Raw genomic sequence first — 14,116 nt, forward strand, 5'->3', positions numbered from 1 at the left:
GGGGGGAGGAGCGATGTTTCTATACTAAGGTAGGTCTAACTTAACCCAGCTTACTTCTACGAAACCAACTGTCGAAGACTGCAGATACCAAAGAAGGAAATCATGTATCAACCAAATGAGAACTCACTATTCATATCGTCAACACTAACTTTTCCTCCCTCCCTATCCCCGCCTCAACCTCCAGCGTTCGACGTATCCCCAGAGACTCGCACCTTGCTGCGGAACCCTCAGGCAGCGATGGGACATACTCCTCTATCGTACATCTTCAACGCCGTAAGAGGGTGACTGTACGCCATAGAAGGCCTCCTCTGGTCTCAATGATCCTCATCGAAAAGCAATTCCCTCATTCGCGGTGGGTAGTGATGAGCGACAATGGAGTCAGTGCCTGAAGTTCCTTACCGTAGGTACGCAGTAGTTTGAGTCTTAGCAAACGGGGTTTATTACTCCGTACCCAGGATATATCTCCACCTATCTGTGATTTTTGGCCAATGAGCACATGGCTTTCACCACGGGCCTTTGGCTTAGTGGAAGCGTCTGATCATCAACTCCGGATATATTGAGTTCTACAAAGCAGAATCACTTGCTTGAGTGCTCGCCTATTTTCAATTTTGAGCGTACGGAATCATATAGTCAATAGATACACTGCCACAACCGTGTAGATAAATTAGTGCGATACGCAGCAGTATGTACGAGCTCACCTCCAAGGGAGATGCAGCGGGTGGCAGCCGAGGATCGCGGGGCGATCTGCAGGGCGTTGGCGCCCTCTCTCCCGGGGCCGGGGGTCGAATGGTGGGGCACAGCCACAGCGACCAACGCTGCCCACAAGATGACGGCGGACGCTGAGAGCCACTTGTCCATCGGCTTCAAGGGTCTTCCCCAGCGGAGGGCCGTTTCAGACGACAGGGGCAGCGCTTAGTCGTACGTCATTTCCATTGGGAGAAGAGAAGGGGAAAAATAGGAGGAGGGCGAAGTTCCTGGCTCATCCTGCGCATATATGCAGTCAGACTTTCCCATTAGGATCTGATCTGCAAAGTTTGACCTTGGTTCGAGTCCAACTGTCGAAGCAGATCAAATCGCCATCTTGACCGACTGGCCAGTCGATAGTGACTACAGCCGATATTCGCGTGGCGGCTTCACTCGTTCAGCCTTATCCCTCGAGACTCCCCTCCAGTCTACCCCTTAACAACAGTATTGCTCGACCCTGCATCTCTTTTCGAAAAAGACGACAGCTCCGACGAACTTCTTCGATTTCACCACCGAAATGTCCGTCTTTGACAGTCCGAATTGCACCGTCGCGGAGAATGCACCGGTCGCCAGCGATGCCGGCGTGGCCGGCCGAGGCGTGCTCCTCTCCTTCATCATCACAGCCGGTCTCGCTCTTATCATTAGTTCCTCCATCATCTTCCAAGAGATGAAGGGAAACCCGTCAAACATTCGTCGGAAACTTCTCAACAGTTATTCAGATCAGCAGATCCTCCAGGGCATCGGAATCGCGTGCGTCGGGCTCGCCAGGATCAACGTCATGGTCCCCTATCACTTCTTCATCATTTGGATGCTCTCAAATCTCTCCATGGCCGTCCACAACGCGACACTTCTCGCTCTGGTCCACGATTTCCGCCGAGATTGGGTGTTGCGATGGCTCCGCCAATTCCTCATGTTTGTCAATCTAACGCTGAACGTCGTGTATGGCGTCTTCATCCTGCAAGGCGTATCAAAGGGTATGCAGGAATCCAAGTTGCCCGTTGCTTGCGTGTGGGTGGTCGGCGACGAGGGAAAAGGAAACCAACAAGGGATCAGCTACGTCGGCACCGTTGTTGTCATCATCGCGAACGCTCTCGTCTTTGCTCTGGCAAGCTGGTACCTCCACCTGCGGACGCAAAAGTTCATCAACATTATCAAAATTATCGGCATCCTTCTTATGGCAGCGTCGGCTGTTGGCGCCGCGGTTCGATGCATCATTGCTTCTGATGCCTTTGGCAATGGCCCTTCGTACGAGCTGAGCGACCAGGGCGAGAGAGGTTGGGGTTTCGGTCAGCTGCTGTCGCTCCTCGTGCTGCTGTTCCCCCTTGTGTCCATGGTGGAAATCATGCGCGGCGATATCAAAGTAGCGCCCTGCGACTTTTCAGACGGAAAGATGGGCGACAGCACAGAGATGGGCAACTACCGGTCGTCGTATCAGCCCAACCCGTTTTTCGGCTCGCAGACAAATCTCTTCAAGAGGGGGGGTTGAAGTTGGTGTGATTGTACAAAGGGAAAAGGGAAATGAAGACACAATCCAGAAGTGGACCTCATCTGGTGATATCGTTCCCCGTCAATTGAGAAAGCAGAGCCGAGCCAAGAGTCTGTCTATCTAGTGTGTGAAGACGGCAGAGGGGACGCGCGTGGCTGCAAGGATCTCGTATACGGAGTAGGGGCATTCGCCATTGCTGCTGTCGATACTCGGAACTTAGAAGGGCTGCTGGAAGCTAGGGCTGCGAACTGCTGGTGGTGTTGATCGAAGAGGAGGCAGAGGTGGAGAAGGACATTCGAAAAAGCAATGATACCCAGGATAAGAGCGCCACATGGTGAAAAGTTGGTGGGAGCGAGCAGTGGAACAGACGGCGCGGGAGGGCGGGAATGAAGGTTATCAAGTTAGCGCGTCTCGACATTTTTCAGCTGTTGGTCGTTAGCCAAAGTTAGCTTCCCTTTGAATTAGGGGTAAAAGGTGTCTTGAGGAGGACCGACAGGACTGGACAATCTGACACGATTGTATCACGAGCAATAGCGAGGCTTTATTGGACGCCACCGTCGGACCTGAATGCCATTCTAATGCAGGAGAATAAAAATGCATTTTCTCGTCGGTTCCGCTTTGCGACTACAGAAGAGGACACTTTGGAGGTTGAGGCAGATATCCTTACTACCTTAACTTCGCACCTAAGGGGAAAGAAAGAAAGGAAGCGCCTGATACTTCGATGCGGAGTATTGGATGACAATTGATCGCCCACCTTCTCCTGTTCCCCGGTATCCCGCACATCAACCTCCACTGTTCTATGCTGCCTTCGTGCTTGCCCGTCCCAGCTGTTGAACTCTAAATGCAGTCGGAGTCCCTCAATTGACCGAACTGCGTCACGTGCACCCGACAGAACGGCACTTTCCCATCCATGCAGCTGCCAGTCGGCACCTGCCCTTGGCCCTTCGAATGGTAGCAGCCAAGAATAAGATGCCTCCTTCCCAAGTGCATCGGCCATTTTGAGGCTAGTCAATCAGTTGGATACTCTGGGCTTGGCTGGGTATCCCCACTCTCGACGCCAAACACGACATGTTTCGGTGCAGTACTAAATCTATCTCGGACACAGCAAGAAGTATGCCCTCCAGTGCCTCCACAGATACAAGGCGAGAAAAGGTACCCCGTACCTACAAGCCAACAAGATGCACTTTGGCTTCTTGGGAGGCGTTTACCTGTGGCACTTGCCATCTTTTCTAGCCTGTTCCTGAGGTACCTTCTCAAGTGCCATCCATCTCTTCCACATTTCAGAGTTCCTTCCAATGGCACCCAAGGAATGAGCGAACAATGTAGTTCCTTCCCTCTCCCAGGTATGGACCCAAACCCCTCGCAAGTCGCAAGGAAGGGAGGCAGAGACACACGCCTTGGCTCCCTGCCCGTTCCTGCCCGTTCCTGCCCCGAGAATGCCACACTCAACGTGCTGGATCATCACGGGAAGTCACTCAGGGCAGGCGTGGCAGTCACGCAGTGCGGGCAAGTGCAAGTTCAGTCTCGTACCTTGGTGACTTCCTGGTCTCGCCTTCCTTCCGCCTTTGGATCTCGAGATCCGCAAGGGTCTGGAAGTCTGGAGGGAGGAACCTGGCCGCCACCCCTCCCCTTCCATTCACACAATGCTCCGGTCCCTCTGTCCCCATCACACGACGACTGACGACTGCCCAGTCCAAGGAACCTTAAGTAGTCGTCTACAAGCTTCCTCTTTTTCCTTCTCTCGCCTCGTCCTCGTCCTGACGTTTTCATCCATCCTTGGCGTGACTCGTCTCCTTTCCCTTTATCTCCTTGGCCTCCTCACTCTTCTTCTTCCAGTCGCTCTCTTGGCACTATTCGAGAGATCTGCGCAAGTCCACTTCGTCCGCCCGTGGCTTGCCCTTCTCCCCGCGCCGGCTGCTGACCAGCGCTGATTGCGGTTCTTGTCCTTCTCATTCACTTTCTCCGTGACGCCCATCGTTGTGCCTTCATCGATACTGTACCCCTCGATTACGTGTCGATTCTGTCCTTTTCCGCCAGAGTGACAGCTGAGCCTCCGCGAATCGACTTATATACTCGGATTTCCAGCAAATCTCCAGAAAACCCCAGTCACAAAAGAACCTCCTGATAGCAACCATGGCCCTCGCTGCAGGCTCCAAGCGCATGGTGCAGATGCTATGGCTCGCCGCCGGTCTGCTCTTCACCCTCGCTCTGCTGCACTCCCTTGGTAGCCCTGACAAGGCCAAGGAATGGGCCAGCAACAAGGTCGGCGCCCTCGTGAACAACGATGGCGGTCGCAACACCATGAAGGAGTTCATGGCCACTGCCGAGTCCATTTGGGCCAAGACTGTCAAGCAGCGTCACGACATGATTGCTGAGGACTACGGTGATGCCTCGTTGATGCCTTTGTAAGCCACCTCCATTTCGCCGCCGCCGCACTCCCCATATCCACTAGATGAGGATTCGATGCCGACACAGTCGTAGATCACATGGCTAACCAATATTCCCGTCAGGTTCCCTGCCACCGACCCCGCGGCCTACGGAAAGCACCCTTACTCCGTCTGGGACTTTGCCCCGGCCTCGTACAGCTGCCCTCACGAAATGGAGCGCGTCGGACGTATGGGAGACGGCGGCAAGTGGGTGTGCGGCATGTCGAGATATGTCAACTTCCCCAGAGACCGCGAGTGTGTCATCTACTCCTTTGGTGTCCGTGATGAGTCCAGCTTCGGTAAGGGTCCCTTGCATGCAATATGGCAAATACCTATTTCCCTCTTTGTTTGAACAATCACTGATGACGCACCTCCAGAGAACGAGATGCTGAGCCGCACCAACTGTGTTGTCTGGGCCTACGATTTCTCCGTCGTCGACTTTGGTGAGCAACTCGAGCCCGGCAACCGTGCCAGAGCCCACTTCCTCCAGGCCGGTATCTCTGGCAAGACGGATAAGACCAAGACGCCCCCCTTCTACAGCATTGCCGACCTGATGAAGATGAACGGCCACGAGTACATGTACGTTCCATTCACGCTGAAGTAATAACGATCATGAACTAATACCACACCAGTGACATCTTGAAGATGGACATCGAGTTTGCCGAGTTCGAGGCCATGGACGGTTTCGGCGAGGACTTCCCCATCCGCGCCGGCGAGGAGCTCCCTGTCGGCCAGCTCATGATTGAGATTCACTTCTTCAACGGCATGACTGCTTCTAACTTCCTCGACTGGTGGGAGCGTCTTGAGTCCCGTGGTCTCCGCCCTACCTGGACCGAGCCCAACCTGCTCGCCGTCACCCTGAACTTGGGCAACAAGGACCCGCTCCTTGCCGAGTACACCATGATCAACGTCCACGACAGCAAGAACGTTGTCTTTGGTGGCAGACACTAAGTGGGCTATGTAAACATTACTTTGTTATTGCTGGCTTGATAGGGAGCGTACTGCACGGTGCTAAAATGTGCATGGTCACTGGCGTTATTTACAGTAGATCGGTCAACATGGGAAACTCGTTTCAATAAGTGGTTGAGTCTTGCATGTCTGTGCTATCAGTGAAATCGTACGATGCCCTACAATCGCTCTGCCAATCATAGTAGAGCTAGATGGATTGAAGATTCGTGGTATCACAGCAGATCTGCGAGTGTCCCATGGTCAATCCTCTTCTGACAGGGATGCCAAGACGCGCTGGTCCGCCGAGATTGTGACCTCAATCCCTCGCCAGCTGGAGAGGTGGCTCGGTGAAATTCATATTGCAGATGTAGCCAACGAATCGCAGAGCAGTAAACATTGTGGAGGGGTTTTCAGGGGTCTGGCCAAATCTTATCGCGAACGTCTGGTCTTCACGAGAGTGTACTGTTGCAGCTTGTCAATCGGGCATTTTTACACCCCCAAATTACCTGAGGGATTGAAAAGTGTACGAATGGATGGGTGGTCTGCAAGATGGTTTGTCACTAATTCCCCTTGAGCCCAGACCTTTAAGTATTCTATCCTGTATCGCTCTACGGCGAACGACAGTAAGTTTAACATGAACCAGAAGTCAATTTTCTTAGTATGGGGAGCTCCCCGGTTGTCCATCGAATCACTCCATTTTAGTAGGCATGGTTGGAAGGGTTCATCCGCTACCGTCGCATACATACTAAGGGTTGGTCAAGATGTGTTCACTAGGGCTTAGCGAGGCAGTCATGTCACTCCATAGAATAACTTTGAAATATATCAATAGTAAGTGAGGTATTATTATTATCTTTTTTTCTTTTGTAAATTTCCCACGGCATAATGGCAAAAACAACCCCGTCCTTTTATTGCACGACACATTTGCTGGGCAGACCGCACGGTCCGGCCTTGACATCCTTGTCGTCCAACTCCTGAGGGGCCTTTCGGGTCTCCGTCGCCGGGGCCGGCTCCTTTGCTGCCGGAACCGCGGGGTCCGCCTTCGCCGCCGCCGGCTTCTCGGACCCGTTCACCCCATTCGCGACGGCGGTAGCGCCACCGCTCTCGCTGCCATGCAGTCAACCGACGTGCTTGGCGACAGTGTGGTAAAATGCCTCGCCCTGGATCGTAGCAATCTCCAGCTCCTTCGCCGAAGGCTGGCGCGATCCATCAGCGCCCGCGAAAGTACCCGCGCCCCAGGGGCCACCACCGTGGACCTCGGACAAGTCCGCCATGAGCGGGAAGGCCTTGGCGTACCCGAACGGAACGTAGATGATGCCGTGGTGGGCGAACGTCGACATGGCGGCGATGGCGGTGGACTCCTGACCTCCGCCGAGGGAGGCGGTGGAGATGAAGAGGCCGGCGAGCTTGCCCCAGTAGCCTCCCGTGGACCACTGCTTTCCGGACTTGTCCCAGAAGGCCTTCCACTGGGCGGGGAAGTTGCCGTAGCGGGTTGGGATGCCGAGGAGGAAGGCGTCGTAGGATTCGAGGGTGGCGGGGTCGTCTAGGACGGGGACGTCTGTTGCTTTTGGGGGGGCGCCCATTTTGGTGAGGACCTCTTCGGGGAGGGTCTCTGCGACTCTGTTGTGTGTTAGTCATGGCATGCTGGCGTTTATGTGTGTACGGGCAAGGTGTGTCGTGAGGGTGAGGTATGGGTGGGGGAGACGTACTGGAAGAGGTCGGCGGTGCCGCCGGCCTTCTCGATGCCCTTCTTCTCGGCCTCGGCCAATTGGCGGATGTGGCCGTACATGGAGTACTGGAAGATCGTGGTGTTAGCAGGACGGCTATAATGTCAAGGGGGACTATTCTTCGGGAGTTTGGGATAGGGACGCGATGGGTGTGAGGTGTGTAAGGTGGGGTTCAGGGCGCTCTCGTGCGGGCAAACAGGCCGTATCATGGTGTCATTAACGGCGTCGGCAGGGGAAGCCGCGCAACCGAGTGGAATGGGAATGTGTGTATGTATGTGTGTGTGTGTGTGTGTGTGTGTGTGTTCATTTCATTGTGTCTCTGAGATGGTGATGGCAGATTTTCAGAGGCATTGGAGCACTCAATGGTTGAGACTGCGGTGTGTGTGGTGGGAGAGTGAGGTGAAGTAAGGTGATGTGGGGAAGGGGGGAAGTGACAAGAAATTACCCGATTAGGAAAGAAGTGCTAGGTTGTAGGAAATAGTGGACTAACGTAGACGATGGCAATCTTGGGAGCCATTGTGACGGATTGATGTCTTGTATGGAGATAAGGGAAAGGAAGAGTGAATTGGTGCTCAATAGAGAGATGCTGGGTGTAGATATTGAGACAACTAGAGGGGGAGGTCGTGGTCTTATACCAACATGAACAGGCGCGCGCAACCCCCGCCGAGCATACGAGACAGAGACAAGGTGACAAGCAAAGATGGGAAAGAGAGGGGAACGAGACGGGCGTCTTGCATCATCAATGGCACGCTAGGCTGGGCAAAGCCACTGGAAAGACTTGATGGGAGTCGGACGAGGGAAGAGAGAGGAGAATGCAGAATGGGGCTGGGCTAGGCCAGTCGGGTACCCTTAGGATGCGGTTTCATCAGGCTCTTCGGCCTAGTGGGAATTAGCTACAGTAGAGCCATTGAGACTATCCGTACACGAGAGATATGCTGCCATGGCTACTCATGTAAGGTGAAGTCAGCAAGACGACGGACGCAGTTGGAAGTGGTGGAGGAGATGTGGTGGTGAGGTACCTGGAGCTTTTGCAGGAGGTGGGGAGCTAAGGTAGAGTTGTACGTACCGCTGGTGTCTGCCCCTCCCTGCGGGTCTGTGCTCCACTGAGGGGCAGGGGAGGGGTTCATGTCCTTTCTGTTGCCCGTAGGTATCATTTGACAAGTACCTTGCTTCACTCATCTTCCAAGCTGCTTGCTAGTAGGTACCTTGAGATGAGTTCAGTTCGCGAGTTTGACGACGGCATCGTAGGTTCGGTCAACGGACGGGAGAACCGATTAAGCATCAAACGGGTGCGGGTGAGATGGAATGCGACGGGCTCTTCAAGATCATGGTTTGTTTTGGCGTTGGGGGGTGATAGTCCCGAAGAACACCCAAACGACCATCCGTAGACAGTAGTAAGGTAACCCAGGTACGTACGTTATCCCATCCGAGCCCTGTCAAGCTACCTTACCACCATACCTTGCTTCATCTGCACAGCATCCAATACTACCTACGTAAGGTGGTGACAGCCGGGGAGACCACGGCCAGCAGTTCGCAAACGGTCAGGGCGGGCCGGAGAGAGAAAGTGACAAAAAGTGTTGGTGTGGGTGCTGAATAAGTGCTTAACAACCCCAGCTCAAGCTATCATAAGCCTTACCAAATACACGGGCAATCCCTTCCATGCCCATCGATAAGCTATGGATACCAAAAGTCGTTACGCCATGACAGAACGGCACTTGTTTGCTAGCCTACGGAGTGAGCTGCTAGATCCTGGTCTTCGGGGAGAGCAACCTAGCTGCAAGGTAAGCTTGGTAAGGTAGAATGCAGATGGAATTAGAGGTTTTCGGATCACGGATTAAGAGCGGAGGAGCCTCGGATCCAAGGCCTGCCGCCATCAGAAATGGTGTACGGATACCCCGTAAGGCTTTGGTGATGACCAACTCGCGCGCGCGCTGAAACCCTCGATCAAGTGGAAATCACTCGAGCGGCTCGCCAAGTTTGTAATCTCGTTGAATTGCTCTATCAAGCAACACGGGCGACAACACGGTGCAATGTACATGTCCTGACCCAGTAGATAGAGAGACGGTGAAGGGAGACTAGGCTCATCTCAACCTCATCAGCCGATGCATAGTACAGAGATGTACGTACTGGTCTAGCCAAGGTACGGATACCTCACTGGATGAGATTAGTAGTACCTGACAAATGAGCCACCGCCGTCCCCCCACGAAGCTGACAGGTACGGCCACGGCTACGGCCACGGGTGACGGAGCCGACAGATTGAGGATCGATGATCGGAGCTGCAGAAAGCACGGGCCAAAAGTACAACAACAATACCTGTACATTCCAACTTTAGTCACAGCCAACAGCTGGCAGCTGTCCCCTATTCACACTGCGAATCTTTTGGCGCGCGGGAATAAGAAGCCACACAACGCCAAAGTAAGCGTTGCTAAGCTGCCGCCCAAGCCATCATCCAAGGCTGAATCAGCACCACACATCAATATACGGGGCACCAGGACCGTCTCCGCTGAATTGATAGGGCGGAGCTCTCCCCTGCTTGCATACAACTCGCTGGCAGCTGCATCTTCCCAACGCCCTACCACGGTTCTTCGTCCCCGCTGGCAAAGGGGCTCCATCCTCTTGCAGGACGAACTTCCGACGCTGGAGCTCTATCATGAATCATTTTCTTCAAAGGAGAGCAAGGTGACACCGTTTGAATATCGATGGGAGGTTTGGACTTGGCGTTGAGCAGTTTGTCATCCGCGTATCTTGGTGATAATACCAGGCAATCGGGATCTGCTTGTCGTTCTCGTTCTCGGAACATGACTTGAGGTTGGAGCATCAGCCCCAGCGGTGCGAGAACGAGGTTGATTCATGACGTTACGGGGGATAAGATATCTTCCATTGTTGCTGGACTTCTCTACTCTCCATCTTTACTTGCTTATCTCGCAACAAGGGTTCACTCTACCTTATATTTCCATGCCTCATCCTCGGCTGAGAAGGACCCTTCTGAAGAACAGCAGCGTTCAAAATCATTTGTCTCATCGCAAGACTAGTTTTCAGTGAAGCAGCCATTGGAGCGATACGATACATTCGTTGAAGACGGAGGTTAATTGAAGGAGAGACATCGACCAGCCTTTTCTCCCGATACAGTACCACGTCTTAATGTCTCTCTCATCTCTTTTCCCTCGACACCCACAAAGAAAGTCAACATTATCTTCTGACAATTGCAGATTCCTCAGGCGTCCTAGGCATGGACAACAATGGCCAACATGATGTGATGAAGCAACCAGCAGACTTGCAGGCCTCTTAAATCCTCAACAGCCTGCCCGCAGCTCTTTGGCTCGTGCCGCGCCAAGTCGTCTACCAAGAAACGCCATCAATTGCTTTCTACACCAAACTAGTGCTTGGCGATGGGCTGCCAACGAAGCTGACGACTAGGTCGATACTTGATATTTCCTCTTTAGGCAACCAGCTTGTCAACGATAGGTCTGACATCAGCACAGAAATCTGCATGTAGTCAGTCCAGCTGATTATTCCCCCCTCACATAATGCGTTGAAGGGAATCTGATGACTTTCTTTCTCTTGTTTCTCCTTTTCTCCTTTTCACTTTCTGATCATGAAGTAAGTAGCCTATTACCAGGAGACTACACCAACACCAGATCTCCAGAAACATCAGGTGAATCACCAGACCCCCAACCATGGGCCAGGAAGCCTCCAAACCAAAACCCGGCACCCGCCTCCAAGTCATCGGCGCGGGCCTTCCCCGCACCGGGACCGCCTCCCTTGCCAAAGCCCTCGAAATCCTCCTCTCCGAAGACGACGGGGCCGGTGCCCCCGTCCACCACGGCGGCACCCAACTCACCCACGGCCCGGAATCCGAGATCCGCTCCTGGATAACCTGCCTATCCCACACGCCCATCCGTACCGCCGCCGACGAGAAGGTCGTCCTCGACACCCTGACCACACACTTCCACGACGGCTACGCGGCAGTCGTCGACGTCCCCGGAATGCTCTTCACCGAGGAACTCGCCGCGCTGCACCCCGACGCCCTGGTCATCTGCACCGTTCGCGATCCGGAGGCGTGGGTGCGGAGTATTCGACAGACGGGAGAGCGGAGCCTGCAGGCTTTTCTGTCGTTTGCGCTGTTTTGGCTGCCTACGATGAGGTGGTTTCCGCAGTATATTGATGCTATTCCCAACGGTCGGTGGGGGGAGTTATTTCCCCCGGAACAAGAAGCCGATGGGGTGCTGCCTACGCGACGGGTGTGGGATTTGCATCAGGCTTGGGTCAGGAGGGTTGTGGACGAGGAGAGGTTGGTGTTTTATGATGTTAAGGACGGGTGGGGGCCGTTGTGTGAGGCTTTGGGGAGGCCGGTCCCTGGTGTGCCGTTTCCTAGGGTGAACGATGGAGATGCGATTGATAAGTTTGCGAAGGAGCAGATTATCAAAGGGTTGGTGAGATGGGTTGTGGTGTTAGGGAGCGTTGCGGCTGTAGGTTGTGGGTGGTGGTGCACAAAGTGAGTATCAAGAAGTTAACGACCAGAATTAAACAAATCTCATCTATTCGCAAAGGGGTATATAGTCCAACTACAAGAAATCTATCCATCTGTACCTCGTCAACCATCATCAACGACTCTCAAGCCTTCAGATCCCTCCTCTCCCCCTTCAACTGAAAGATCTTTGCCGCGGTAAGCACCATCGACCCGACCGTCAACGCCGCCGCTCCATACCCGATCATGGACTGCCACGCAACACCGCTATAGTCACCCAAGATGGCACCGGCAATCGGTGTACCGATCAAGATGGCGATACCCGCCACAAAGTTAATCATGCCCATGCGCGTGCCGACGCGCCCGAGGTCAGGCGACAAGCTCACAATCACCGTCGGCGAAATGCTCACCATGCCTCCGGAGAACAACCCATACAGGATCGCAAACACGACGAGACCCGCCATGTTGCGGATGCCGAGCCACGCAAACATGAGCACGGCTGAGCCTGCCGCGACGGAGATTTGCATGTACAACGCGCCGACCTTGTCCGCGAGGTAATTCGGGATCACGCGGCCCGGGATGCTCCCCGCGCTCAGCAGCGTGACAAAGTATGACGAAAAGTTCGCGGGACCAATATCGTGGCTGACGGCGAAGAGCTGGATGTAGAAGTACGGCACGTACATGGCCAGGAACCCGACAAACGAACCCGCCATGACGAGCATGAAGGCCGGGTCACGGAGCGCGGTGCGGTCGACGAGGGAGCGCTTGTGGCCCGATGGCGGGAGGCGGGTGTGCATGCTCACGGCGGGGATGACGGACAATCCCAGGAGGATAAAGGCCATGATGCGCGTGGCCCAGCCGAAGCCGATGCGGGGCTCGAGGTGGCCGAAGAGGATGGGGAAGCACATTCCCGCGATCGGGGAGCCCGTCGCCGCGAGGCCGATGACGAGGGCGCGGCGGCGGTGGAAGTATTGGCTCAGGATCGCGGTGGAGGGGAGGAAGACGAGTCCGCAGCCTAGACCTACGCAGACGCCCTGTGCGAGGAGGACCTGCCAGTAGGTTGTGCAGAGGGAGGTCATGAACATGCCGAGGATGATGAGGGTGATGCCCGCCCAGAGGAGCTCGCGGAAGTAGCCTGCGTCGTACAAGGGACCCGAGATGGGGCCGACCATCATTAGCAAGGCGCCCTGGAGGGACCCGATCCAGGAGATGGCGGAGGGGGTGACGCCGGGGAGGGTGCGTTCGTAGTAGGTCTGGTAGACGCCGAACGTGTTGACGAGGCCCCAGGTGTCGGCGAGGATGACCCAGGAGCCGAGGACTTGGATCCAGGCTTCGAGGCCGCCGTCTGGGACGGGGCCCGGGGTGGATGTTGTTAGGGGTTCGGCGCCGGCCGCGAGGGTTGCCTGGGGTTCCGGGTCGGCGGGGGCTGCGGGTGTGAGGGTTGTTTCGGAGGGGGTTGTTGAGCGAAGGTCCGGGCCGGAGCCGGACTTTTCGGTTGTGGTGTTTGTGTCTCCGACGGTCATTGTGGGCGTTATCTGTATTGTGTCTGTTTTGTTTGTTGCTGTTCAGACGAGTAGGTGTATCTTGCTTGATATCCTTGGTTTGATGAGAGAGGTTGCTCAAGTACTTCTTGGCGGACCGACTTGTTGTTGCAACGTTGGGTGGCGATCTTTGGTCTATAAGTTGCGGCGCGCTATTACGACACGAGTGCGAAGGAGAGCGTCTTTCGGGATAGATTAGACATTAAGTATGAGTGTAAGCCCTTGCATCAAGCGATCATGGATGGTGGGAAATCGCCGAAGATGGCCTTATGGTCGTTCCAAGCCGAGAAACTCAAATATAGAACAAGCAGTACCAAGAAGAAGGAAGAAACCATGCGGTATGGATTAAGAATCCCATCGGGTAGCAGTGACGGCAAAAAGGAGTAAAAGAGTGAATGCGAGAGAGCTGCGTGGCGGACAGTCACAAGCGGAACTAGACCATAGTCAGACCAGACAAGACCCCTTGACCGGATATAAACTTGGCTCGAAAGAGGCTGAAAATGGAGACCGCTCATTGCACCACCGAGGTCCACTCTTTCGTACACCATCCTTGGTGTTGGGTCCAGAGTGGAAGGGTGCCGACAGGAAAAAAGGAGAAGACTTCCATGCAGAGAAAAAAGGATTATCAAAGGGCTCCGCCGCCACTGGGGTCCCGATAGGGCGGCAGGCAGGCGGGAAGTGGTGGTAGGTGGAATCGGCGCGTGGTGCCGAACGGATGAGCCCGGCCAACACTAGACTGCTAGTTGGCGACAGGGCGCTTGTGACGGGACAGCTCATCA

General features: G+C 54.6%; 9 protein-coding genes across 9 annotated transcripts; 6 read left to right on the top strand and 3 right to left on the bottom strand.

The window, feature by feature from the left end:
• Positions 1–709: 709 nt before the first annotated feature.
• CABS01_15285 (uncharacterized protein) lies at positions 710–916 on the top strand (the record flags this gene model as incomplete). Its single annotated transcript, XM_060548621.1, has 1 exon — positions 710–916. The coding sequence occupies one exon, from the start codon at positions 710–712 to the stop codon at positions 914–916; it is 207 nt and encodes a 68-aa protein (XP_060391888.1).
• A 345-nt stretch (positions 917–1,261) lies between these two features.
• Positions 1,262–2,230, top strand: CABS01_15286 (uncharacterized protein; the record flags this gene model as incomplete). Its single annotated transcript, XM_060548622.1, has 1 exon — positions 1,262–2,230. One exon carries the CDS (start codon positions 1,262–1,264, stop codon positions 2,228–2,230), a length of 969 nt encoding a protein of 322 aa, XP_060391889.1.
• Positions 2,231–3,539: 1,309 nt separating this feature from the next.
• On the top strand, positions 3,540–3,911 carry CABS01_15287 (uncharacterized protein; the record flags this gene model as incomplete). The annotated part of the gene is made up of 1 exon (XM_060548623.1): positions 3,540–3,911. One exon carries the CDS (start codon positions 3,540–3,542, stop codon positions 3,909–3,911), a length of 372 nt encoding a protein of 123 aa, XP_060391890.1.
• Positions 3,912–4,048: 137 nt separating this feature from the next.
• CABS01_15288 (uncharacterized protein) lies at positions 4,049–4,183 on the bottom strand (the record flags this gene model as incomplete). The annotated part of the gene is made up of 1 exon (XM_060548624.1): positions 4,049–4,183. The coding sequence occupies one exon, from the start codon at positions 4,181–4,183 to the stop codon at positions 4,049–4,051; it is 135 nt and encodes a 44-aa protein (XP_060391891.1).
• Positions 4,184–4,363: 180 nt separating this feature from the next.
• CABS01_15289 (uncharacterized protein) lies at positions 4,364–5,607 on the top strand (the record flags this gene model as incomplete). The annotated part of the gene is made up of 4 exons (XM_060548625.1): positions 4,364–4,635; positions 4,741–4,955; positions 5,034–5,235; positions 5,289–5,607. The coding sequence occupies 4 exons, from the start codon at positions 4,364–4,366 to the stop codon at positions 5,605–5,607; spliced, it is 1,008 nt and encodes a 335-aa protein (XP_060391892.1).
• A 902-nt stretch (positions 5,608–6,509) lies between these two features.
• Positions 6,510–7,845, bottom strand: CABS01_15290 (minor allergen Alt a 7; the record flags this gene model as incomplete). The annotated part of the gene is made up of 4 exons (XM_060548626.1): positions 6,510–6,704; positions 6,729–7,221; positions 7,311–7,396; positions 7,819–7,845. The coding sequence occupies 4 exons, from the start codon at positions 7,843–7,845 to the stop codon at positions 6,510–6,512; spliced, it is 801 nt and encodes a 266-aa protein (XP_060391893.1).
• A 122-nt stretch (positions 7,846–7,967) lies between these two features.
• Positions 7,968–8,162, top strand: CABS01_15291 (uncharacterized protein; the record flags this gene model as incomplete). The annotated part of the gene is made up of 1 exon (XM_060548627.1): positions 7,968–8,162. One exon carries the CDS (start codon positions 7,968–7,970, stop codon positions 8,160–8,162), a length of 195 nt encoding a protein of 64 aa, XP_060391894.1.
• A 2,843-nt stretch (positions 8,163–11,005) lies between these two features.
• CABS01_15292 (uncharacterized protein) lies at positions 11,006–11,827 on the top strand (the record flags this gene model as incomplete). The annotated part of the gene is made up of 1 exon (XM_060548628.1): positions 11,006–11,827. The coding sequence occupies one exon, from the start codon at positions 11,006–11,008 to the stop codon at positions 11,825–11,827; it is 822 nt and encodes a 273-aa protein (XP_060391895.1).
• A 115-nt stretch (positions 11,828–11,942) lies between these two features.
• On the bottom strand, positions 11,943–13,319 carry CABS01_15293 (major facilitator superfamily transporter; the record flags this gene model as incomplete). The annotated part of the gene is made up of 1 exon (XM_060548629.1): positions 11,943–13,319. One exon carries the CDS (start codon positions 13,317–13,319, stop codon positions 11,943–11,945), a length of 1,377 nt encoding a protein of 458 aa, XP_060391896.1.
• Between the last annotated feature and the right edge of the window lie 797 nt (positions 13,320–14,116).

This window comes from Colletotrichum abscissum (genome assembly GCF_030869225.1).
Source record: "Colletotrichum abscissum strain IMI 504890 chromosome Unknown Scaffold_65.1, whole genome shotgun sequence".
Taxonomy (NCBI): Eukaryota; Fungi; Ascomycota; class Sordariomycetes; order Glomerellales; family Glomerellaceae; genus Colletotrichum; species Colletotrichum abscissum.